This window comes from Electrona antarctica (genome assembly GCF_951216825.1).
Source record: "Electrona antarctica genome assembly, chromosome: 4".
Taxonomy (NCBI): domain Eukaryota; kingdom Metazoa; phylum Chordata; class Actinopteri; order Myctophiformes; family Myctophidae; genus Electrona; species Electrona antarctica.
In genome coordinates, this window is record NC_136809.1 from 36,957,167 (window position 1) to 36,982,580 (window position 25,414).

The 25,414-nt window shown below is 43.9% G+C and overlaps 1 protein-coding gene across 1 annotated transcript in view; it reads right to left on the bottom strand.

Moving 5' to 3' along the window:
* Nucleotides 1-25,414, bottom strand: part of LOC306921294 (voltage-dependent T-type calcium channel subunit alpha-1I-like) — a gene marked incomplete at both ends in the record, with an annotated part of 148,815 nt that overhangs the window by 100,835 nt on the left and 22,566 nt on the right. Inside the window, 3 exons of the mRNA XM_079498403.1 lie at nt 4,439-4,531; nt 8,442-8,784; nt 16,711-16,870. Coding sequence (XP_079354529.1) covers nt 4,439-4,531; nt 8,442-8,784; nt 16,711-16,870 — 596 coding nt within the window. The remainder of the gene's footprint in view (nt 1-4,438; nt 4,532-8,441; nt 8,785-16,710; nt 16,871-25,414) is intronic.

Sequence of the window (25,414 nt, forward strand, 5' to 3'; positions counted from 1 at the left end):
CTGGCCTAAGGGAGACCGCTTCCTTTTACATCTGGCCTAAGGGAGACCACTGTCTTTTACATCTGGCCTAAGGGAGACCGCTTTCTTTTACATCTGGCCTAAGGGAGACCGCTTTCTGTTACATCTGGCCTAAGGGAGACCGCTTTCTGTTACATCTGGCCTAAGGGAGACCGCTTCCTTTTACATCTGGCCTAAGGAGACCGCTTTCTGTTACATCTGGCCTAAGGGAGACCGCTTCCTTTTACATCTGGCCTAAGGGAGACCGCTTCCTTTTACATCTGGCCTAAGGGAGACCGCTTTCTGTTACATCTGGCCTAAGGGAGACCGCTTCCTTTTACATCTGGCCTAAGGGAGACCGCTTTCTTTTACATCTGGCCTAAGGGAGACTGCTTTCTGTTACATCTGGCCTAAGGGAGACCGCTTCCTTTTACATCTGGCCTAAGGGAGACCGCTTTCTGTTACATCTGGCCTAAGGGAGACTGCTTTCTTTTACATCTGGCCTAAGGGAGACCGCTGTCTTTTACATCTGGCCTAAGGGAGACTGCTTTCTTTTACATCTGGCCTAAGGGAGAACTTACGCTAATAGTCTATGGAAAACCAAAAACTAAGCCCTCAGCAAACCACCCTACTGTGGCTTATCTAATTCTAATTGAAAGAATAAAACTGTGGTAGAGGCAATTGTTATATTTGGCATTAAAAGACCTTACCGGTTGGTTCTCAAACCTTTTCATTTCAAGTACCACCACTTTGCTACAGTATGCATGGTGGACCCCCATAACTCGAGAAATAGAACAAATAGAACCAAATGGACCTGTAAAATCAATCAAATCACAATGTGGTTTGTTTGATTTTCAAAGGGGAACCACTGGTTTCTGTTCATTTAAGTAAGAAAATCTACTTGCAGAGACTTGAAACTAACTACTAACTACTTGATACAACTATTGTTGTATCATTGTGATTTAATAATGCATTTTAAAGCATGGACTAATTTGAAAAGTCAAGCCGATATTGCCTTGAAATGCATTCTAAACCTACTGTTTATAATCATTGTGGTAAAGGTCCTATCATCGTTTCTTACGTGCACAATTAAAGCACTGTTTTCTCATTAAAAAGGTGCAATCAAAACAAACTGTAGTGACAGACGTATGGATTGGCAGCATGCACGCCAGTCACACGACAGTGCTGATTGGTCTAGGAGTGTGTGAGAAAAGCTCCAGACATACGTATACTAACACACACACACAGACACACAGACAAGGGCGAACACATGATCTCTTGCCCCCGGCTTTCAGTGGTTAATGCTTAAGTCAAAGAAAGTCGTACATGATACACTACAGCATTCAGGATGAAGATATTGCAGGAGAGATAGCAACGGTGGTGGTTAAGAGAGAGATATATAGAGAGAGAGGAGCGAGAGATAGATGGAGAAAGATTGCGTGTGTGTGTGTGTGTGTGTGTGTGTGTGTGTGCGTGCGTGCGTGCGTGCGTGCGTGCGTGCGTGCGTGCGTGCGTGCGTGCGTGCGTGCGAGGGTGTGTGCTTGCATAGTGCATGTGTGCTTGCATAGTGCGTGTGCACTGAATGTGTATAAAGAGCTGGCTGGTCCTTATTGATCCGAAGCAGGGATTTGCACAGCCTTTGTGTAGCCAGTCTCCATGCCAATCCTCTGCAATGCATGCATAATGCATTTTGTGCATGAGATGCAACATGTGTGGGAGAAACAGTGCTGCTTTTACACCGTTAGATGTCCTTAAATATCTGTACCATCTCTAAACCAGCCATTGAAGATACTTCAAAAAAGTGTTTGATCCAATTTAGAACTTTTGCCTACACATGCAGGCTCTCACTGCCCTGACTATAATTTACTATCTAAATGGGCTACATCATTTATCCTAATTGTTGTACTTAAACTCCTCTAAACTTTCTCAAGTTTGTAGTGAGCCAATTTCTTCAAAACCAGACTATTACCGTAAGTGCCATTTAGATTGTCTTTATGAAAGTTTTTTGTGACAGCCAAATAAGTAATTATTTTGTGTAACAGGGGGATGAGCTTGACTGAAGATGGAACCTCTGGGGCAAGCCTACCATCTGCAGGCTTAACTGAACGTGTCTAAGTCAGAATCATGTCCGTCTAGAGAGGACGATCTGGGCACTAAGGGCTCTCAGGTGGCTTTGCTCTGCCCGGAGCAGTGGGGGGCAGTTTGTGACTGGGCTCTGGGTCGACAGATGATGACGGCCCCTCTCCGGATGCTCACTGCAAGTTTGTAAACAGCTTAGCGGCAAATTACATTATGTCAAGAATGTTCAAAACCCTGTGTGTGTGTGTGTGTGTGTGTGTGTGTGTGTGTGTGTGTGTGTGTGTGTGTGTGTGTGTGCGTGCGTGCGTGCGTGCGTGCGTGCGTGCGTGCGTGCGTGCGTGCGTGCGTGCGTGCGTGCGTGCGTGCGTGCGTGCGTGCGAGTGAGCGAGCGAGCGAGTGATTGAGTGGCTTAACCCATTAAGACCTGAGGTTGATTCTACAAATGCCTTCTAAAACAGTTCTTTTTTCAAGCTGTTTCATGTCAAGGAACCCCAAAGTATATGGATTTGGCTGCAGACACCCATCTCAAAATATTTTGTTCCATGGACCCGCAAAAGCAAAGAATTTAGTTAAAAATGTTCTTTTAAAGAATATATTAAAAGATTTGCAAAAAAGTTCACAAGTTTAAAAAATAGCTGATCTTCGAGTGCTTAGTGCGTTAACTTACGAAGTGACATGCTATGAGCTTGTATATATGCTATGTAAATAACACAGACGGTTTCCTGCTTTTAATGGGTTAAATGCAAATTCCTCCTCTTTTGAGAGGCCAGGGCATCAAATCAAGTGGATTATATAGCATTGGTACACACGCTAACACTAACACTATGCATGTTGAGGATGGCACAGTGAATCAGCTTGGACCTTTAGTTCCTGTTTTCTATGCAAAGCCCATGAAACCACTGAATGCCCTGCGCTAAGCCTCTGAACATGATCATAATCAGGGTCTCGCTCCCCTTCCTTCCTCTGTAGCTCTCTCACTCCATATTTATCTCTCGTTCTCTCCCTGTCCATTTCACGTTTAATTTAATTTGATTCGACTCAATTGCATAAGCAGTATATCGGCGCTGTCGGGCGGGAAAGATAGTACGTTCAAAACAGTTACTTTTCAGGGAATGGAAAAAAGAGCCGTGTTATAATGGGTCCATTGTAGTTATTTTAAATAACTAGCAAGTATATACTTTTTATTGGTAAAATATTTAAAAAAACCACAGACCATTCTCAACCTGCTGTACTGTATGTTGGGTGGAAATAGCAGACCTAAAATTTCACATTGCGTACTGTAGTGAAAATGTTGTGAAAAGAAAGAAAGAAAAGATGAAATCTAAATTTAGATATGAAGCAACAATAATTGCTTCATATCTAAATTGAAAAAGTCTTCATGTTGCTTTCTCTCAGTCTCTGTCACTCTCCCTCCGACAGTCCACTATCATCGCTCTCTTTTACTTCTCTCAACTTTCACTTCACTTTTCAATGTTTTATTTTGGTCATGCAGTTCATCATGTAACAGTACCCTCCAAGTGGATAAGAAATACATGGATAACAAATACATAATTAATTATTACACAAAGGTATAGGCTTATATTGGCTTAAGCTAATTAGCTTATTATGCCTACACTTTCCACATAACAATATACATGACAAATAACAAGTTTAAGTCTTGATAGAAAAACCTGTGATGGGACAATACACTTGAAGTTTCCCCTTCTATTCTGTTTCTCCGGGGCCAAAAAGGACTCTTTTGTGCTTTGATCATGTGTACCATCTCCATAATTGTCACACTTTTCACGTCCCCCAGTAAGCGTTCTCATTGCAGTATATCTGCTCACCCTTTTCTTTGAGAGAGAAAAAAGAAACATAATATTGGCAGCCTTCAGAACTCTAGAAGAAGTTCTAATGAGTGTAATTTTATTATGTTGTTTGAGGCGAAGTAAGACACATTTTAGATAAAAGAGATGAAAGACAGAGACAGAGGCAATTTAACAGATAATGTCCCCACACTTTCATGTACAGTGGGAAGATAATGAGCAATAAGCAACAAGTGTGTGTGTGCATGCATGCGTGCATGCCGGTGTGTGCGTGCACACACAATGCAAGACTTTGGAACAAAAGGGAATTTCACTATCATAATACCAGTCCTCAGATACTGCATACGGTATATACTGTACAGTGTGCGTGCGTGCGTGCGTGCGTGCGTGCGTGCGTGCGTGTGTGCATGTGTGCATAGACAGGGAGAATAACAACAGAGGAAAGAGAGAGGCAGTCACTCAGTAACTTGGCAACCAAAACAGGGAATGATAAAATTAATAACTAGCAGCCAGCAGGCAGATAAATGGGTTAAAGAGAGCATGAGAGAGAGACTTACTATGATGAGTAGAATAAAGTAGATGAAGTTATAGAAGGAGTGAGCATCCATCACGTAGTACATGATCTCCACCCAGCCTTCCAGAGTGATCACCTACAGATCACACACACACACACACACACACACACACACACACACACACACACACACACACACACACACACACACACACACACACACACACACACACACACACACACACACACACACACACACACACACCAGGTCATCACATGTATTACATTATGCAGAAAAATCTATACATCATACCCATAATTTATATCTAAAACACTTGGTAGACCGTCTGGTAGTGTTGTCACTGGAGGCAATGCATACTTGCATAGTACTCTATAGTGATAGCACTTTGTTTAGATTGGTTACCCCTGATGCATTGCATGAACAGCCAGACAGCTTAGGTATTAGTTTACAGAGGGAGAATTACGTTTAGGCACGCCCATTTGAAAAGATATGCCAGGGACCCATAAGAGAGATTTTACGGCTCTAGCAGTGATTCTCAACTATTTTAATTTCTAGGATCCCCGGTTTGACATACATTAGGCTACGGACCCCCATTGAATGGCATTTCTATCTCTGGGACCCCAATTTATATGGTAAAATCAATGTTCATTTTACTCTACAACTAATTGTGGGCTTGAGAAGCGAGTCCACTATTGTAATCGTAATAATTGGCCTGGGCCATGGCTGAATGGTCCAGGCACCTTGGCTGGTAACCCAGTCTGGCAGTGTGCTGCAGGTTCAACTCCCGATCCCGACGGCCTTTACTGCATGTCTTCCCCCCATCTCTCTCCCCATTTCCTGTCAGCCTACTGTCTGTCCCTCCATAACAAATGTAAAATAAAGGCAAAAGCCACAAAAAACATTTTAAAGTAATGGTAATAATTCCCGGGTCCGTTTGCCCTCTGGGCTGTGACGTTGTGTGGGTCAACCAACAGGAAGGCAGAGGGAGGGGGGCTGTGACGCCTTGTGGGTCAATACTTCATCATCAAGTAGAGAGTTACTCGAGCCCACACTGATTCTTCAGTATTTTCTACTTTATCAGTCAATAGTTTCAGAGTTAATAGAATGTGTGGGCGATGTCTCCAGCTGTGTCGAGCTGTGTCGAGTGTATACAATAATTTCACGTTGTTTGTTTCATTTTACATGAAAGAAATCGTTATCATATCCCGGCCGCAAGGCAATTCTGCTTGACTGAAATAACAAGTCACAAAAGAATAATGAAATGAAATGTCCCTCTTTTGTTTTAGATAGATTTGAGTAGTTGCCAAGGGGTTGCTTTCTGGCTGTTAGAAGAGTGATACATTTTTCTGAATTCTATGTTTTTATAGTGGTGCTTTGTTGTACATCGTCATGAATTATTTTATGAAACCATTTAAACCCCATATGGTTGAGCGGAGTGTATTTTCTGCTTTCTGTTACTGTAGGGAAAGTTTGTGCTGAAAATATCCCACAATTAACACAGACGCTAACTAGCTGGTTGCTATGGCACCAAAGCGGATTCTTCAGCTAATTCCCTCATTAAGTCCACCAATTTGCTATTAGTGACTTCTCTCACCCTACCTGCCTAATTGTCTCATGTCTGATTTGTTATGCTTGTATTATGAGTCATTACTTGGTTTTGAACAAGGTCATTAAAAATAAGACCCTGGCATCTACATTTCCGCTATCCAGAAATTCCAAGCGGCAGATCCATCACACTGGAAGACAAACTGCAGCCATGGAATACATTGGAATCAATGAGGGCCAGCTAGGTGGGCCAGCTTATGAACACTATTTCTGAACGAGACCTTTATAAAAATGAATACTCGGCCCAGGAAAATAAAAGAAGACATATCATACATTGCTTTCCTCTGTGTTGCTTTTTGATGTGGTTTGATATGGTGTACAGTACACTGTATAATATACATATTATGTTTATTGAGGTGTCTAAAGTGCACAAAGTACTATGTGCATGGTGCTGTTTAGACGCCTCAATACAATTATAGTGTGCAGATCAAAAAACAAGTGATTAGAAAACAACCTGTGATATGTCTCCTTTTGTGTTCCTGAGCCGATTAACTGACAAAGAACGCAATCGTTCAGAAATACATGTAGTGTTTTTCACAACTGGTCCAGCAGCCTTCTTGCATCGATGCCTTGGTTTTGGCTATGTTTAGCAAATTGGATTTTCCCTTGCAAATCTGTCTGAGTGTTTGGGTTCTATACTTGCCAGTATCTGAGAACATATGTTGAGATAGGCGGGTTCCGATAGAGAAGTTCCGACCAGTCATTGGTACGACAACGACAACCTACCTCAAACCCTAACCTAACCATAATCGCAAGTACAGAGCAGTTCTCCAACCTTAACGCATGTTTGCCAACCTTAATCCTGTCACCAACCTTAACGCATGTTCGCCAACCTTAATCCGGTCGTTTTCCGCATGTCGGACTATTGGCGGGTCGGAAAAGCATACGGACCCTGAGATGGTCTGTTGGCTCAGACAATCTTCAGATGCTTCCGCAATACAATCTGTACACTGGAAGCACTGAAACAATGCAAGGCTGTAAAGCCTATTCTTCCCAGTATAGTGATAGAATGCGTGATGTGTGTTATGACATGCATTTAAAGGCATAATGAAGTAGTGCAAAAATTGGAGGATGAGAAGAGAGGGACGTAAAATAAAATAATGAGAGTGAAGATAGAATTATGAAGATGAGAAAGAATTACAAATTAGTTTAAATATATGGGATGGGGTCCATCTCTGTTCCTAAGAAGGATAAGAGTGTTTGCAAATTGCGATACAAGTGGAGTCTGTGCCATGTGAGCAGAGTGGAGCATTATGACACATTGTGATGGTGTCCATGTCTGTGCCATGCGAGCAGAGTGGAGCATTATGACACATTGTGATGGTGTCCATGTCTGTGCCATGCGAGCAGAGTGGAGCATTATGACACATTGTGATGGTGTCCATGTCTGTGCCATGCGAGCAGAGTGGAGCATTATGACACATTGTGATGGTGTCCATGTCTGTGCCATGCGAGCAGAGTGGAGCATTATGACACATTGTGATGGTGTCCATGTCTGTGCCATGCGAGCAGAGTGGAGCATTATGACACATTGTGATGGTGTCCATGTCTGTGCCATGCGAGCAGAGTGGAGCATTATGACACATTGTGATGGTGTCCATGTCTGTGCCATGCGAGCAGAGTGGAGCATTATGACACATTGTGATGGTGTCCATGTCTGTGCCATGCGAGCAGAGTGGAGCATTATGACACATTGTGATGGTGTCCATGTCTGTGCCATGCGAGCAGAGTGGAGCATTATGACACATTGTGATGGTGTCCATGTCTGTGCCTATTTGAAGGATTACAATTAGTATGGTTCCTGTGTGTACTGAATAAAACGGACAAACCTAAAACCTGGATAAATGGACAGCTCCAAAAATACATCTTGGCAGAACAACTGTTCGCTTCTGGTCTAGAAAATCAACCGAGATATAAGACATTTGGGATATTATGGTCTGCCATATAAGTGATCTGGCCAGAGAAAAGCTAAATAAGGAAATGTTAATACCCCCCCTGTACACAAGATGGCCTACTGGAACAATAAAGAACATCTTGAACCTTAATATTTTTCTATTTCTAACCAATAAAAAAAAGTGTTTAATGGTGCAGAGAAGTTGTCAACAATAATGTGGAATGGTTATTGTGAAAAATACCAGTGACAAAGATTGTTGTTTAATGAAAAAAGTTGCACAGTATGACATTAAATGGTGCATTTATATAGTGCCTTTATCCAATGCGCTTTACATAGATTGTGCATTACATTCACCCATTCATACACTGATACCCTTTTGCAAAAAAAAATAGCAGATCGACAAGCTTCTAGATCAGCTATTTTCCAGGGAAAGCTTGCCCCACAGTAACAGAAAAATGGGATTTCCGGTCAAGTGGTTATAAAGGACCAGACAAAAAAAGGCATGGCATGCTTCGGACTTTGTACCTGAAAGATGACGATCCAGGCAAAGGCGATGTTGTCAAAGTTGATGGCTCCTTTGTGCGGGTTGGAGTGCGCCGTCTGACAGCGGGTGTAGTACTGGTTCCAGTTGATGCACAGGCCCTCCGAGTGCGCGGTGCCGTTGACCAGCGGCTCGGGACTCAGGCCCAGGTTCTGGCGGTACACCGCGTCGTCTGCGTCCAGGCAGCAGGCGCGGCCGCCCTCGCGGCGCGCCGGCACGTCCGTGCAGGCCATGATGCCGTTGTCCATGGGCAGGGAGCAGATGAAGGGTCGCTCGTCATCCTCATCTGCGAAGTAGTACGGCTTCGGGAGGCTGATGCCCGTGGCACTGCATGCACAAGGGGAGTGAGGAAGGAGGTGGTCGGTCGACACAAATCAGTATAGGCCTACTGCGAACGACATGGCTTTGACGCACGCACGCACACACGCACGCGCGCGCACACACACGTTTTTAGATCTGTGTCTGAGTGCGTGCGTGCGTGCGTGCAGATTATTTATTTACTGAGGAGAGAACACATGTTTGACTCATCACTCTCGTGGTGTTTTTCCCCCTCTCCCTGGTCCATAAGGATATGTCCACATGTCTTCTCGTCAAGTAAGATGTAAACATTGAGAACTGTTTTGACATGAGGGGAGGGTAGGCGGCTATCAGATCAGAACACTGATCTGAACATTTTCTAACAGCGAATAACAATAATACCACCGTCGATCCAGAGCCATAGAGTAGAGTAGTTGTGACAAATCAAAGATAGGAGAGATGGAAGATGGTGTACTGCAGTGACATTATACAAACCAGCGTCACTGACAAGCAAACTTACGAACTACAGACTGGCAGCCAAGTAGCCTAGCATCCTACTAGCCTATACATACATAGCCAAATAAGCCAAAATCCTACCGAACGCGTCACTACACTCTCCCCCTATACGCGAAAACGCGCGCTGAAAAGCCTGGTGTAGATCAGCCGAGAGAGAGAGAGAACGAGCGAGTGAGCAAGTGTGCATGCTGGTGTATATCCTACTGATTACCTGTGAGCATGGTTGGGGCTAGATGTGTTTCCTTTTCACTAACACGCACACACGCGCACACGCACACGCACACACACACACACACACACGCGCCACACGCCACACACACACACACACACACACACACACACACACACACACACACACACACACACACACACACACACACACACACACACACAACCCCCCTCTGTGACCAAGCCAAATTACCGGATGATTCATGCCTCCTCTCTGTCACCTGGGCCTTGATAGCACAACAGACCAGACAGAGTTGTTTGTTGTAAATGTGTGTGTGTGGTGCCACCGTTTCTACTGACTAAATGCAGACAGACAGCAGTGCCTGCATGGCTCATTATCAAATTGGATGTTTGTGTATGCAAGGGGGTGAGATTGTGTTCATGGTTGGACAACCTTCGCCGTGTCAGTGCAGTGCTCTGCTGTGGCAGAAAGCCTGTCATTTCATGTGAAGAGATGCTGGACAAGTGACAACAGAACTTGCTCCCCAAACCGAAGGCGAGTGCTCCATTCCCAGCGCCCGTTTCATAGGCATACTTTCTGAATTGTGATTTAACACTGGTCACACGTGGTTTGCATTTAATCAAGCGCAACATATCGGAGCTCTGCGAGGGACCGAGGCCAACTGATTGTGCTGTACATGCCCACAAGAGTGCACGCGTGTATTAGGCCAGTCAATCTAAGCTAAAAAGGGGCGTGACCCAAAATAAATTGCAATAGTAATCGTTCAAGGTTATTTATCATCCTTAGAGTCACCCAAATAACATATTGAGAAAAAAAAAGATTATTATACCAGTAAGACGCCTGAGGGCGAGAAGCGACCTCGCCCCTGCACGCATCCGCCTGGGTGACCGCAGACTATGGGCGAGCGCTGGCGCTCTGGCATGGGGGGTCAGATCAACATATGGAATTAATTCTGTACTGGCCATATATGGAGCGTGTCTTGAGTGTACATGGTTTGATGAGGTCAGATCAACATATGGAATGTCATAACAGGTCAGCTCCATATATGGAGATCTAAGGGTGACAGCAGGGGCAGTGTCTTGAGTGTACAGGGTTTGATGAGGGCCCAGGTAGGGCCGGGCCTTAATTTTCGGGCCTGTTGAGAACGTAAATATTGATGACATCATGGGCTTAATTGCGACAGCAGGTCGATCTTCATCACTGATGATGTCACGTGATGTCACAAGACCTGGGCACCATGGGCTTTCCCATGTATGGGGATTTTGAGTGATTATGCTGACGGACAGGAAATGCATGATTCCATAGTTAACTGCGACCTTCGGTCTTAATACATTTTGGATCATGGTAATTTCAGGGGTTGAACGTTGAAAACCTTCAATCAATCAATCAAACCATCTGTCAAAAAGGGACACTGAAAGTGAAAGCAAAGTTAAAGATCTACAATTCTAAATTATTAATGTATGTGCCAGTTTATTTGAACAGCAGTGACATTGTAAATTACCCTGCCATTTGATCTGTCTAGTGGGAGGAGCCATAGGGGTATATAAGAGCTGAACACGTTTTCCATGTTGTCAGTCTGTTGCTGCCTGTGTCTATCGAGGTGATCAGGAGCTGTCAGTCTGTTGCTGCCTGTGTCTATCGAGGTGATCAGGAGCTGTCAGTCTGTTGCTGCCTGTGTCTATCGAGGTGATCAGGAGCTGTCAGTCTGTTGCTGCCTGTGTCTATCCAGGTGATCAGGAGCTGTCAGTCTGTTGCTGCCTGTGTCTATCCAGGTGATCAGGAGCTGTCAGTCTGTTGCTGCCTGTGTCTATCCAGGTGATCAGGAGCTGTCAGTCTCCAAGGAGGTGAAGTTTTATTTTGTACAGTATTTTCATTTTTGTTAACCATGGTTAAAATGCTTTTCCAAAATGCAACGTCCTTGCTCTTCAGCTCTTCAGCTCTCCAGCTCAACAGTTAATATTCCAGTCAGCCAGTCAGTCAGCCAGGCCTAATCAAATGCTCAGCTTTAAGCGGATACAGAACTTTAGTGATGAGCTCTCTGTATGTGTGACATTTATCCTTAGATTACTCATTGGGAGAGACACCAGTGCACTAAGAGACTATAAATCAGGGTTTATTCTACTCCACGATTAAAAACTGTTTTACTACTGGATCAATCACATAATACTAGGACAAATCTGAACGTAAAAGTGAAAGGAACTATAGAGATCTCGTCAGTGGTCAACGTGCTAAGAGATTTTGGCAACCAGTGACGATGGAAGCATTCTGTCATAATATGACGAAACACTGTCATATTATGACAGTAAAACACTGCGATATTCAGGGTGTGTATTCTGCACTGCAGTGAGCTGTTAATGTCTCTCTCTCTCACACACACACAAGCACAAGCGCACGCACACGTGCATGCACACACACACACACACACACACACACACACACACACACACACACACACACACACACACACACACACACACACACACACACACACACACACACACACACACACACACACTCAAAAGCTGATGCATATCGTTCTGCATTAGTTTTAACACAAGGTTCATGCTGATCCTCTGGACAGAATAGTAATTGAATTTCTGTTCAATCCAGCTATACATAAACACTGCAATGCAAAACAATGAGTCAGGGAGAAAAAAAATGTTTTAGCAACACCTACTCAGAATGCTGTCAGGACTGATTCAAGAAGAATGGAAACACATGGGCGACAGCCAAGACCAAATGCAGCAAGAAATTAGAATAAAAGGGGGGGAAAGATTCATGCTGTGGTGTTAAGAAGTTAACGCTTTGTAAGCTTGTAGATTGGTTGATTTTTGTGGGAGACACTAGCACACTACTAACTACAGTATAAATCAGCTATAAAGAGAATATAGAGAATATGCTGTACTAACGTCCCATCAATTAGCTTGATGAAGCCTATAGACCTTCTCCAGAGCACCTGTACTAGATCCCCTGCTGGGGTCTCAGACAGGGTGTATGGATCAGCAGCACTGCAGGCCAGGGTGTGTGTGTGTGTGTGTGTGTGTGTGTGTGTGTGTGTGTGTGTGTGTGTGTGTGTGTGTGTGTGTGTGTGTGTGTGTGTGTGCGGGCGCAGACCTGTCAGCTGGTTCACTGCATTGATGAAGAGGTGCCGCAAAGTAACAGTTCAGCAAATTAGGGACATACAGGGGAAAGATTGATCTTATTCTGTGAAACAGCACGAGGAAGCAGGTCAACAGCTTCTCCTGTTGTCTCAAGCATGAAAACACAACATAAGGTATTTGGCTCCATATTCCTCCTCCAGGGAGTTTCAGGAAGACAGTGAGAAGTAAAAGGCATTGGAATATCAGTAGATGATGATTGCCAAAGTCAGCGTTCATCATTTCCATCCATTTACAGTTGGAGGCCATCGATATTGTCCTTTTCTTTTTGCTGAGGTTTGCGTGATCTGCGCAAAAGGACAGTTAACCCATTTTGGGCGGGAACCCCTTTTGGTGTTTTAAACATTATGTTATAATTTAGCTATTGAAAAATAGCAGATCTACAAGCGCATAGCGCGCCACCGAGTGGCGCGCTACGAGCTTGTAGGTCTGCTATTTTTGAAAAATCGTGAAAATATTTATTTCAGAAAACTGGAGGATTTAGAAGGATTTTTTAAAATTTTGAGGTCAGGCCTAAATGGGTCAAATGATAAGGGACAATATCGGTGGCACCCAACTGTACAACAACACAGCCGACAACAGACACTACAGTACTGTAGTTACATCTATGTGCTTCGACTGAATTTCAACAACGTTTAACCAATCAAGCCATATACTTTGCTGTACGATAAATAGCAAAGACAGGACGCCAGGACGAACACATTACCAACACACGTCTGTGCGGCGCGCCAGCATGTGTATCAGAGAATTTAGCAATTGAGCAGGATGAGACTGTCCGGTCATTGAAGCAGGATGAGACTGTCCGGTCATTGAAGCAGGATGAGACTGTCCGGTCATTGAAGCAGGATGAGACTGTCCGGTCATTGAAGCAGGATGAGACTGTCCGGTCATTGAAGCAGGATGAGACTGTCCGGTCATTGAAGCAGGATGAGACTGTCCGGTCATTGAAGCAGGATGAGACTGTCCGGTCATTGAAGCAGGATGAGACTGTTCGGTCATTGAAGCAGGATGAGACTGTCCGGTCATTGAAGCAGGATGAGACTGTCCGGTCATTGAAGCAGGATGAGACTGTCCGGTCATTGAAGCAGGATGAGACTGTCCGGTCATTGAAGCAGGATGAGACTGTCCGGTCATTGAAGCAGGATGAGACTGTCCGGTCATTGAAGCAGGATGAGACTGTCCGGTCATTGAGCAGGATGAGACTGTCCGGTCATTGAAGCAGGATGAGACTGTCCGGTCATTGAAGCAGGATGAGACTGTCCGGTCATTGAAGCAGGATGAGACTGTCCGGTCATTGAAGCAGGATGAGACTGTCCGGTCATTGAAGCAGGATGAGACTGTCCGGTCATTGAAGCAGGATGAGACTGTCCGGTCATTGAAGCAGGATGAGACTGTCCGGTCATTGAAGCAGGATGAGACTGTCCGGTCATTGAAGCAGGATGAGACTGTCCGGTCATTGAAGCAGGATGAGACTGTCCGGTCATTGAAGCAGGATGAGACTGTCCGGTCATTGAAGCAGGATGAGACTGTCCGGTCATTGAAGCAGGATGAGACTGTCCGGTCATTGAAGCAGGATGAGACTGTCCGGTCATTGAAGCAGGATGAGACTGTCCGGTCATTGAAGCAGGATGAGACTGTCCGGTCATTGCCATCGACGCAGAGAACTCCCTGCCAAAACGTTGTTCTGTCAGTTGGATCCAACATACGGGCTGGCCAGATGAATGGAGAATGGGAATGACTGGAGAAGCTGATGGAGGGCTCATCTAAGGACAACGCAGAGAGAGAAAGATAGTTGATCTGCTATTTTTGTAAATTGTGAAAATATTTACTTTTTTTTACTTCACAATGAGACACATTGTGAGTAGACAGAAAGGGTGCCATGATTGCCATCTTGCCAGCTTGAGCTCATTAGTAGCCAATTCAGCTAACCGGATGATCCTCATTCCTCAGTTGCCTTATTTAGACCTGTCTTAGTCGCTTTGCTGAGAAACTCACAGAATAGTTTTCGCTCTGAGTGCACAACAGTTCAGATCAACTTCATTGATTGCACTGGTCCCAAGGAAGGGTCAGCAAGTACACGATCACTGATCAATGTCAATGCAGTCAGTGATACCTGCTACACTTCAATCTTGGCATTCGTCCATTTCAAACCTCAAAATTGGCATCTTGGCACATCATCAACATAGCTTTGTTCCAGATTTGAATTATGCGATACGATGATGCCATATATATATATATATATATATATAGAGAGAGAGAGAGAGAGAGAGAGAGAGAGAGAGAGAGAGAGAGAGTTGAGAGAGAGAGTTGAGAGAGTTGTTATGTTGTTGTTTGTCATATCTGTGATTGTGCTTTGGCAACACTTGTAAAATGTCATGCCAATAAAGCCTGTTGAATTGAAATTGAATTGAGAGAGAGAGAGAGAGAGAGAGAGAGAGAGAGAGAGAGAGAGAGAGAGAGAGAGAGAGAGATGATAGCGTCAGGCTATTTAATTACATGGTGCACCCACTGGGAGATAATGGTATTTGCATTGTGCAAATTTTGATTTGCAATTAGCTTCATTAATAGTCTCAGTTGAATGTAGTACACTGAGAGAGACAGTGAGAGAAAGAGATGGAGGGAGAATTAATCGCTCTAAGATATCAGAAATTTGAGGTGATGATGCAATTAATCATCTCTAGTGTCATTGGGCCAGTGGAGGTTATATCAGATACACATGGTCATTTGCACACTCACGCACGCACGCACGCACGCACGCACGCACGCACGCACGCACGCAGGGAGAGCAGCAGAGAGAAAAATAACAATTCTGGCCATGATGCCTCATTTATCTTAAGAGGCTGCTATTTAAAGGGCATGCCAGTGAAACCAGTGAAAATATCAAGACAGACATGGTCAGCCGCCACATCTGACCTGGTATTTGAAGGGGTTGGATAGTGTGTGTGTGTGTGTGTGTGTGTGTGTGTGTGTGTGTGTGTGTGTGTGTGTGTGTGTGTGTGTGTGTGTGTGTGTGTGTGTGTGTGTGTGTGTGTGTGTGCGTGCGTGCGTGCGTGCGTGCGTGCGTGCGTGCGTGCGTGCGTGCGTGCGTGTGTGTGTGTGTGTGTGTGTGTATTATAGAGGCTGACACAGCCCATCCCACTCCCACAGAAAAAATCCCATCCTGTCCCACTCCTGTAGAATGACTCCTGATCCCATCCCGCTCCCACTCAACATTACTCCTTTTTTAAGTCAGTCATTAGGAAAGGCAATGGATTTTGTGATGTTTTTAGATTACTGTATTTTGAAAAACATTTTTGACATTCGACAACCAAGAACAGAACCAAGAACAGTTCTGACTCTTCACAATATGGACCATATGGACCATCGCTAGGAGACGAGATGTATTGTAGAACGTAATGCTCAGTAGAACAGCTGTTCAGCCTGTCAAGCTGTCTCTAACAGCGTTAGCATGTAGCTAACGTAGCATCACAACCTGTAACCTAACCCTCTCCCAACCCTTAACGCACCTCGGACCAATGCTCCTTCGAACCAATGATATGTCGAACCAAAGTATGCCTCCCGTTTGGAACGTTGCCAGGCAAATCCATCTGGCTATAATTGATTATGTCACATCACCGCAATGCAGAATCATGCACGGCTGCATCGCGATGCAAGAAAATTGTCTTAATCTAAAACGTTATAAGAAGTCCACTCCAGACCACTACTCCACAATGCATGTCCTGTTTGTTTACTGCACTGCGCGGCAGTTAAGCCCCTCTCCGCATTCCGACTGGAAGCACTGCTGTGTATGTAGTTCTTTTGACTTGCTGACGCAAGTCAAAAGCGTGTTGGCTCACTGAAAGATGACTACAACAAAAATGGGCGCTTCTGTCCTTTTGGTTTCAGCGCGACCAGCTGAAAATGATCATCACGCACACAGTATTTATCAATCAATTTATCAATCAAAAGTGCACCTGCTTGCTGCTCTGGATTGCCAGTGCCAGCCTATACCTGCCCACTCGCCTCTCATGGACAGTGAATTGCAAGACATGTCAATCGCATACACACACAAAACACACCGGTGTGTGTGCGGTGGGTGGAGTGTTGACTCACAGGGTGAAGTTCTCCTTGGGGTAACAGCGGTTCCTCAGTAGCCCCGCCCACAGCTGAACTCCAATGATCCCGAAGATGAAGAAGACAAAGAAACACAGAAGCAGGACGTTCCCCAGCATGGGCAGAGTGTCCAGGAGGAGGTTGACCAATATACGCATGCCTGGAAACACACGCACGCACGCACACACACACACGCACACATGCACGCACGCACGCACGCACGCACGCACGCACGCACGCACAATCCAAAAACATTACATGGAATAATGTTCAGTTTATACATATATCTTATGTATGACTGAGTGCAATGTGCCAGCCCATGCAGCATGTGCCAAGGATAGCAGATCTCCCGTATTATTTTCAAAAATAGTGGAACTATAGCAGATCATTTTTGCTCTTGTAGAACGGCTATTTCCACAATGAATGTAAAGTATAGTTATTAAATGTTGCAAGTTATTTGTCATATCTGCCCCATGCACCTTTTGTTTACGAAGCCGCCTGAAAGCCAAACAGAAATGTAATTTTTATTTAGCGTCCAAAACGCAATTAAATCGTAAATTGCAATTATTTGCTTGACAATAATTGTCAAGCTAAATGCAATCGTGACGACCCTACTCACAATGTTGTATCTTCAGCGAGTGGCACTGTGTGCTGGTGTGCAACTATGTATGATTCAATCAGGCTTAAAGACTAGCCCATTACACTTGTTTGCAAATAAGCACGCTATTGCAATTGTTTAACAAATCCATAAACATTGTGCTAATTAAAATGCAACGGTCCATTACCTTTGCTCCGATCCTCATAGGGGAAAGTAATGTGAAGGTTAAATAATGTTTAACAGAGATTAAACCAGTCTCAGCACTTAACTATCTAATCAGTGCTAAGTGGACAGGCAGTCCCCCAAGCTGCACTCCCCCACACCTACCCAGGGGTCCTAGATAATAACATAATGACTGATAATCTTGTATTCCGGACAAGCAGCTGTAGAGCCCTTCCTCCCCATAATGAAAAAAAGGATTCCCTGGGTCTTCGAGACGTGAGACCAGACAGACAGGTGAGAAGCGGGTGGTATTTCGATGAATAGGTAATTGTGAAATCCATGTACACCCGACTTGTGTATGAGACACTTTTCAGCATGCCCTTTCACAGTCATTTAAATAAAATCAGTTTGGAAACAAATGGACCGTTACAGCTCTGTAACTGTGTACAATTGGAACAAAGTGGGCCCTTATAGGTGCATTTGATTCCATTTATAAATGAAAATTAATCACTGAGCTACACTGAAATGGACACGTTTCCAGACCAAATGATTCCTGCACTGACTGAGACTTTTGATGTTATAGACATGTTAGCCTCGGTACCCAGGCTTTCATTTTCCCAGGTACCCAGGCTTTCAAAATTAAAGCTTTCAAAATTAAAGCTTTCAAAATTAAAGCTTTCAAAATGAAAGCTTTCAAAATGAAAGCCTGGGGAAATGCATTGGCCGCTCTGGTCTAGAAGTGGTAGTCAACCCTTCCGGGTGGGCGTCGCGCCTCCAAAAGATGTGACATAGTGCTGCACTAGGGGGTGCAGCACCGGGGCTGACAGACAGATCGGTGAACCAATCAGGGCATGCGCAAATCTCATGCGCGACCCGCCCCTCTAGACCAGAAACCTAGCACGTTAGCTCAGGCTATAGACATGTTAACCTTTCGAGTGTATACTGCCTGGACTAGTTCGCAGGATAGACATTAGTTCTGGGAACCCATGGGAGGAGCAAGACGTGCATGGGTCAACCGTGAGGACATTGGAACAACACTGGAACCATAACCACTAGACTAGAGCAACACACCATGTTGAAATGAGGTGCATGAGCTCATATAGTGACAATTTTGAGCAAAGAGATTTTGTGTAGAGGAAAAAAGTTGCGGTAATACAGAGAGCCCTGGGGGGCACCGGTCATCTAAGTGCATAGGGTTTATGTGGCTTTTATGACTTCAACAAAGGCTTTTGGTTATCCTTCATAGTCAAAAAGAGCCAAAATAGTTGCAGTATCACTCAGCTATTGTCAGCAATAGTTCAATAGAACTCTGAAGTCTGAAGAATTTAAGGCATAGCCACAGAGAGAATATCATTTATTCAGTGCAGGAGAGCAGTGGCAAGATGATGAATAAATGAGAGGGATGCAAAGACAGGTATCCACACAAATCATTGAACAAGAAAAAAACAATAGCCAACAAAAAGGAAATTGTGAAGAGGTGCCCAGAACAGAGAAGGCGATGAGTAATGAACATTACCCTTGGCAGCTAATGGCGGGGCCCAGTAGGGGAATGCCATTAGAGTCTGGGGTGTTGTAGTCAACAGAGCTACAATACCACTATCAACAACAATAGGCCTGTGTCATCTTGTTCATAACAACCACAGCCAGTTAAGCGTTATTAATGTCCCATTAGCAAACACCTTTATGCACCGTGGTTTCTCCCTCCAGAGCCTCACTAGAAAGAGAAGATGTGTGCGTGCGTGTGTGTGTGCGTGTGTGCGTGCGTGCGTGCGTGCGTGCGTGCGTGCGTGCGTGCGTGCGTGCGTGCGTGCGTGCGTGCGTGCGTGTGTGTGTGCGTGCATGCATAATAGGCTTATATCCATGTGCTTGTGTCTCACGTTTGTGCATGAGTCACTCTTTGTTTCTCCAGCAGCATGGGGACTGAATTACCCAAGAGATGGTTTCCGTGTGGTAAATTGCCTTTAATAAATAGGGGGAGGGAGCTTCGTTTCTCAGCCACTAAACACAAATGGAATTAAACATATTTTTGCCACCGGTACTGCATTCTTGTTAAGCGACTAAAGCAAGGTGTACTTTGCCATATCCTGCTGTTGCGAGCTGATCCGCGAAAGTATAAATAAAACAAGTGTGGATATAACTCATCAGAGGGCTTGCCTACCTATTATCATAGGAATTGATGTAATGCAAGCAGTCATCTTAATAATATAAAAGATAATTTGTCAGTTTTTGGTTCCTCTCTTCAATCAATATCCATAACATTCAACAACAGTGACAGATGTGTCCTTTCATTGAGACATAAAACCGCATGGGCTCATAGGCATTTCATATTGTACCTGTTGGGCAGAAACCTTGTATCTCCATATACATATTTATTTATTTTCATGTTCTTCTTTTTATAAATGAATGAGTTTTTGTTAATAAAATAATTAATGCCACTCCTACTTATGCAATAACCATTGTCAGAGTACACATTGTACCTCTCTAACTGTCTGTGTCCTTTTTATGCCTATTACATGTACAGTATGGACAATTCTGCCCATATTGTGAGTTTAAAGTCAGTCGACCCCATATCATATATTATGGACAAATCTGTCGGATCGGCTGTTCTGGACAGCCACCTATCCGACCGACTTTACGCGGTTAAGTGGTTAACACTTTATAAGGTTGTCCAAGGATTTTATAAATATTTAACCAATGAGACAAATAATAACCATTGGAACATAGGGACTTGTTTTTCCCTTTCCTGAACAGTAAAGGGTTATTTGGATGTAGAAGGTTTCTACCCTTCAGCGGCAGTTGAGTGCATTCACTGACCACAGTAGGGGGGGGGGGGGGGGCTCCATGCTGGGAATACACAGTATGTCATGCTGCCTGCTGGTGCCCATAGACTCACACACCTTGGGGGCAAAAGGAACACTGGGAATGATACCTCTGCCTGTGGCAGATCATTAACGCTGAAATGAGTGGGAATGCAGAGGAGGTGAGAGCCAGGGGATGGAGCAGAGCCAGGGGATGGAGCAGAGCGACAAAGAATGGACGCAGGGAAGAGGAGATAAAAAGGGTGAATTGTGCAGTCTGTTCATTCAGTTTAAGATGATATCAAAAACTGTTTCGGCTTACTCGCACCATCCCTTTTTATTCCATGCATTGGATCGAATCACGTCTTTTTTCTCACTTTATCTTCCCTCTTTCTCTCTCTGTCTCTCTCCCTCCATCTCTCCACTCTATCCCTATAGCTTTATCTCTATTCATTCGACAACTCCCTCCATCGTTTCCTCGCCCCTATCTATCATCATAATGGCGTGCTCATCCAAGTCCCTGACCATCCATCTCGGCTCCCATCATCCCCTTATTCTTCTCGTCTATCCTCCACGGCTCTGGATAATCCCCTTTTCCCTCTTTCATTTATCGTCCTGTTCTCCTCTTCATCTCTAACATTATGTTCAGATTCTGTATTCTATTCTCTTGCTCACTGTCTCTCCCCTTCACTCGTGCCACATGTTGCTTCCCACGTAAAGCACAATAAGACACAAACATAACATCGATCTGTTGAATGCAGGGGTCTGTTTTTCCTCCCTGCAGGTTGGAGGGCATGTTGCATGTTGGTGGCACAAGTTTGCAAGTCACCATTGTCAAGATTGTGTGTCTCACACCACAAGCACAACCTAGTTTGACAGGTCTTTTCATTCCCATACTCCTGGGTTCTTGTCTCCCCACCTGTCTCTCCCTCTCCCTCCCTCCCTCCCTCCCCCTCTCTCTCCCCTCTCTCTCTCTCTCTCTCTCTCTCTCTCTCTCTCTCTCTCTCTCTCTCTATATATATATATATATATATATTCCCTCTCACCCTACAGAGAGAAGCCCACAGGTGAAGTAAGTGCAATATACTATATTCATTAGTGAAGTGCACATGTGAATGTGTCTATCCCTGCGGAGTAAATTACTGTACTCTACGGAAAGAACTCACAGGAACTACCACTGCTGTTCCGTCTCAGACAATCACAGAGGGAGTGAGGGGTGGGTGGGGCTGAGCAAGAGAAGGTGGGGGAAAGGAAGCCAATATTACAGAGCTCAGAGGAAGCAAATAAGAGCAGCAGAAGGATGGTAACAGAAGGAACGAGGTGCAGAGAGGAAGTGAGACTAATCTATCTGAATCTAAACAAGTGGGTTGTGCACATCCAGTTTCTTGCTGGTGCTGAATAAAAGACAATTTAAAAAGGTAAAAGCTCGCCCAACTACGGCCGAAACGTTGTGTACCCTGTGATAAAATAAACAGAACACTGAGGAGCAAAGCTGATGGATTTTTATCTCTTCATATCTGAAGCAGCACGGTGACTGAAAAGGTGCACAAGTCTCTTCAAGAGGCATGCTGTAATTCCCTCTATCTTTCTGTATGTGTGGCGCATCAATGTGTTGGGGCTGTGACTGTGCATGGATGACAAGACATGGGGCAATGGGGTGAAGGGCTATGATAATGGATGCCGATGGTTAATGCATTGTCAATGATGTTAGTATAAGGGTGGACTGGGCACACAGCACAGGAATTTTGATGACGGCAGTAGTTGAAGCATGCAGTCAAATCACGTCAACCATCTGATCATTCAGTCTACGAAAGTAATACAAATTAAAGGGTCCAGCATGCTAGCAACAGTCCTCTGTGTGTAATGCACAGACTTAAATAAAATAAATAAAACTATATTTTGATGGCACTTGCAGTGCTGCACTTTATGTCTTGATACTGAGCCTGTTGTGGTTGAAACAACATAAATTTAGATCCTTGGCCTGTTTACAATTTCTGCCCGGCCTTGTAGTTTGCAAGATTAGCTGTGAACACACTGTCTTTACCTATTAAGTAGGATGCTGGTCAGAATGGTTTGCGAAGTTAGGAGAAAAAAATCACACCCGTGTGAAGTGAGGGGCGCTAATATATTAAAGTCTATCTCATGTTGATTAGGTGATGTAATGGTGATGTAAAACAAATGGTGCCAACACAAACATTAAACGCCATTAACAATAAAGAGACAATATGACGTAATGAGGGACAATATGACGTAAATTTTCCCTTCATTGTCAATGGCGTTTTTAAAACAAACATTGAACTAAAAACAAACATTAAACCTGTATATAGGAGCGCCCCTCAAAAATAAAGTTGCAATCAGTCTGGATTCAAGGCTATTATCGTAGCTGTCACGCAGAAATCTTGTCCAAAACCATACGTTTTCAGGAAATAAAAAGGAATCTCTGTTCCAGTGGATACATGCAGTTATTATTCAATCACAATTCACAAGTCTTTGTTATACTTTTCATTAGTTTAATAATTTTGTAAAAAACACTAGATCTAACCACGTTAAACCTGGTGGTCCTTATTGGCATTTCAAATCTACAAGCTTGTTATTTCCGCTACATTAACATGACAGTATATAAAGTATACAATATGGCATTACATTTATGAAAAACAAATCATAAAAAAGTAAAAAATAATATAATGGTTAGTTAGAGCATTCTCATGAATAGCTCTGGGTTGCTAAGTGATCGATAAACAGGAAATCTGTCTGCCTCTGTCCGCTTCAATGTAAATAAACTTTTTAAAATCCATTTATCTCGGATTCTTTTCCCAAACTGCGTTTCTGATCAAAACAAGCTTTATTCACGGCTCATAAATAAAGCGTCGCTGGTCACGGTTACAAAATGTATGTTCCGGGTGAATTAAAATAAGATTGCGTGGCACATTACACAGCCGGTTTTTATACTTTCGGTTCACGGCCCGTGAGTTTTTGGTCTTCAAAGTAAGAGTACCCTCTGAAAAGATCTTGGCAACAGGAGAACAGGGGGCGAAATAAATCTGTCAGGGAATGAATTGAAACATATCATGGAGTAAAGTGGTGGGTGGTTTGGCAGTTATACTGATAAAGGATGCACAGCAACATTAACTTCAAGTACCCACACATCCCAGTATGAGTGCACTCCTATGTTCTTGAGATGATTGCCTGCCAGGCGCAATTTAGGCCCACACGCCACAATAGAAACTGGCAGCATGCTTGAATTGTTCTCATCAAATCAAAAAGACCTGAGAATAATCAGGGTGTTCTGGTCGGGTTGCCTCTCTCACCATCAGCCATATTAATGTCATGTCATGTCAAAAGACCTGAGAATAATCAGGGTGTTCTGGTCGGGTTGCCTCTCTCACCATCAGCCATATTAATGTCATGTCATGTCAAAAGACCTGAGAATAATCAGGGTGTTCTGGTCGGGTTGCCTCTCTCACCATCAGCCATATTAATGTCATGTCATGTCAAAAGACCTGAGAATAATCAGGGTGTTCTGGTCGGGTTGCCTCTCTCACCATCAGCCATATTAATGTCATGTCATGTCAAAAGACCTGAGAATAATCAGGGTGTTCTGGTCGGGTTGCCTCTCTCACCATCAGCCATATTAATGTCATGTCATGTCAAAAGACCTGAGAATAATCAGGGTGTTCTGGTCGGGTTGCCTCTCTCACCATCAGCCATATTAATGTCATGTCATGTCAAAAGACCTGAGAATAATCAGGGTGTTCTGGTCGGGTTGCCTCTCTCACCATCAGCCATATTAATGTCATGTCATGTCAAAAGACCTGAGAATAATCAGGGTGTTCTGGTCGGGTTGCCTCTCTCACCATCAGCCATATTAATGTCATGTCATGTCAAAAGACCTGAGAATAATCAGGGTGTTCTGGTCGGGTTGCCTCTCTCACCATCAGCCATATTAATGTCATGTCATGTACATGGTGGTGCTGAAGGGGGCTTTACATGGCATTGTTGGGTCAATGTAAATCAGTGTTTTTCAGCGTTTTTCTGCACACCAATGGGCAAGTCAAAAAAGTCACATTCATAGTGAAAATATCCGATCTACAAGCCCTTTGCGAGGCACGATGTGATGTGTCGTGAGCTTGTAGGGGGGAAAAAATCACACCCGTGTGAAGTGAGGGGCACTCTTATCATCATACATCATCTCATTCTGGCCAATCACAATTTGTGCCCTCACTTTTAGCTTCAATATGTAATTGCTCAGTCAATCATCGCTATGGGGTGATGAGGTGATCACAGGTGTTCACACAAACCGGGAGAGCTGGGCATAGGCCCCTCAAAACCCTATAATGACATGCACAAAACACCAGGTTTAAAGTAGTTACAATATTATTTTAGATTATAGAATTTCCTCTGTATTGGGAAATTAATACGCATTAATACGCACCCGTGTGAGGTGAGGGACGCTCTTATCATTATACATCATCATCATCATACATCAAGTTCCGTGCTCAGCCAATCAAATCATCACAAATGTGGTTCCGGCCAATCACAATAAGGTGTCCTCACTTTTCTTGCCCTCACTTTTTATCCTCAATAAGTACTTTACTCAGCCAATGAAATCATCGCTATGGGGTGCTCAGCCAATCAAATAATCGCTAAAATTAACACAAACAGACAAAGCATGGGTATAGGAGGGGCTAGCGCCCCTAAAATAAATCACACTTGAGGGGCACCCACTGTATTTATATTGGCCACATGACATCTTACGTTGTCATTTAGTGACGCATGGTTAGGCTAACCCTAACTCACCTGTAGGGAGTTCAATTGTTTTTTTGGGGAAGCCTTCCCCCAAACAAGAAAAAATAATAATTAAACACTTCCAAGTTACCATACAATACAATTACAATACAATGGTAATAAACTATTCCTGAAAGGCACATTGCATGAAAAACAATGTAGTCAACAAATTCAAAGTGCACTCTACTCCCTCTAGCATCTAATAATACAGTATCTGCTTGTGTGCATTTATTCTGAAAACTCCCCCAGGTTTATTTCTGGCATTGTGGATCAGACCTAATCTGCATGTTTCTCTGTGGAAGTACCATGGACAGCTCCTAGACAGGCTCCCTAGTCCCTACCTACTAGTCTGTGAGGCTGC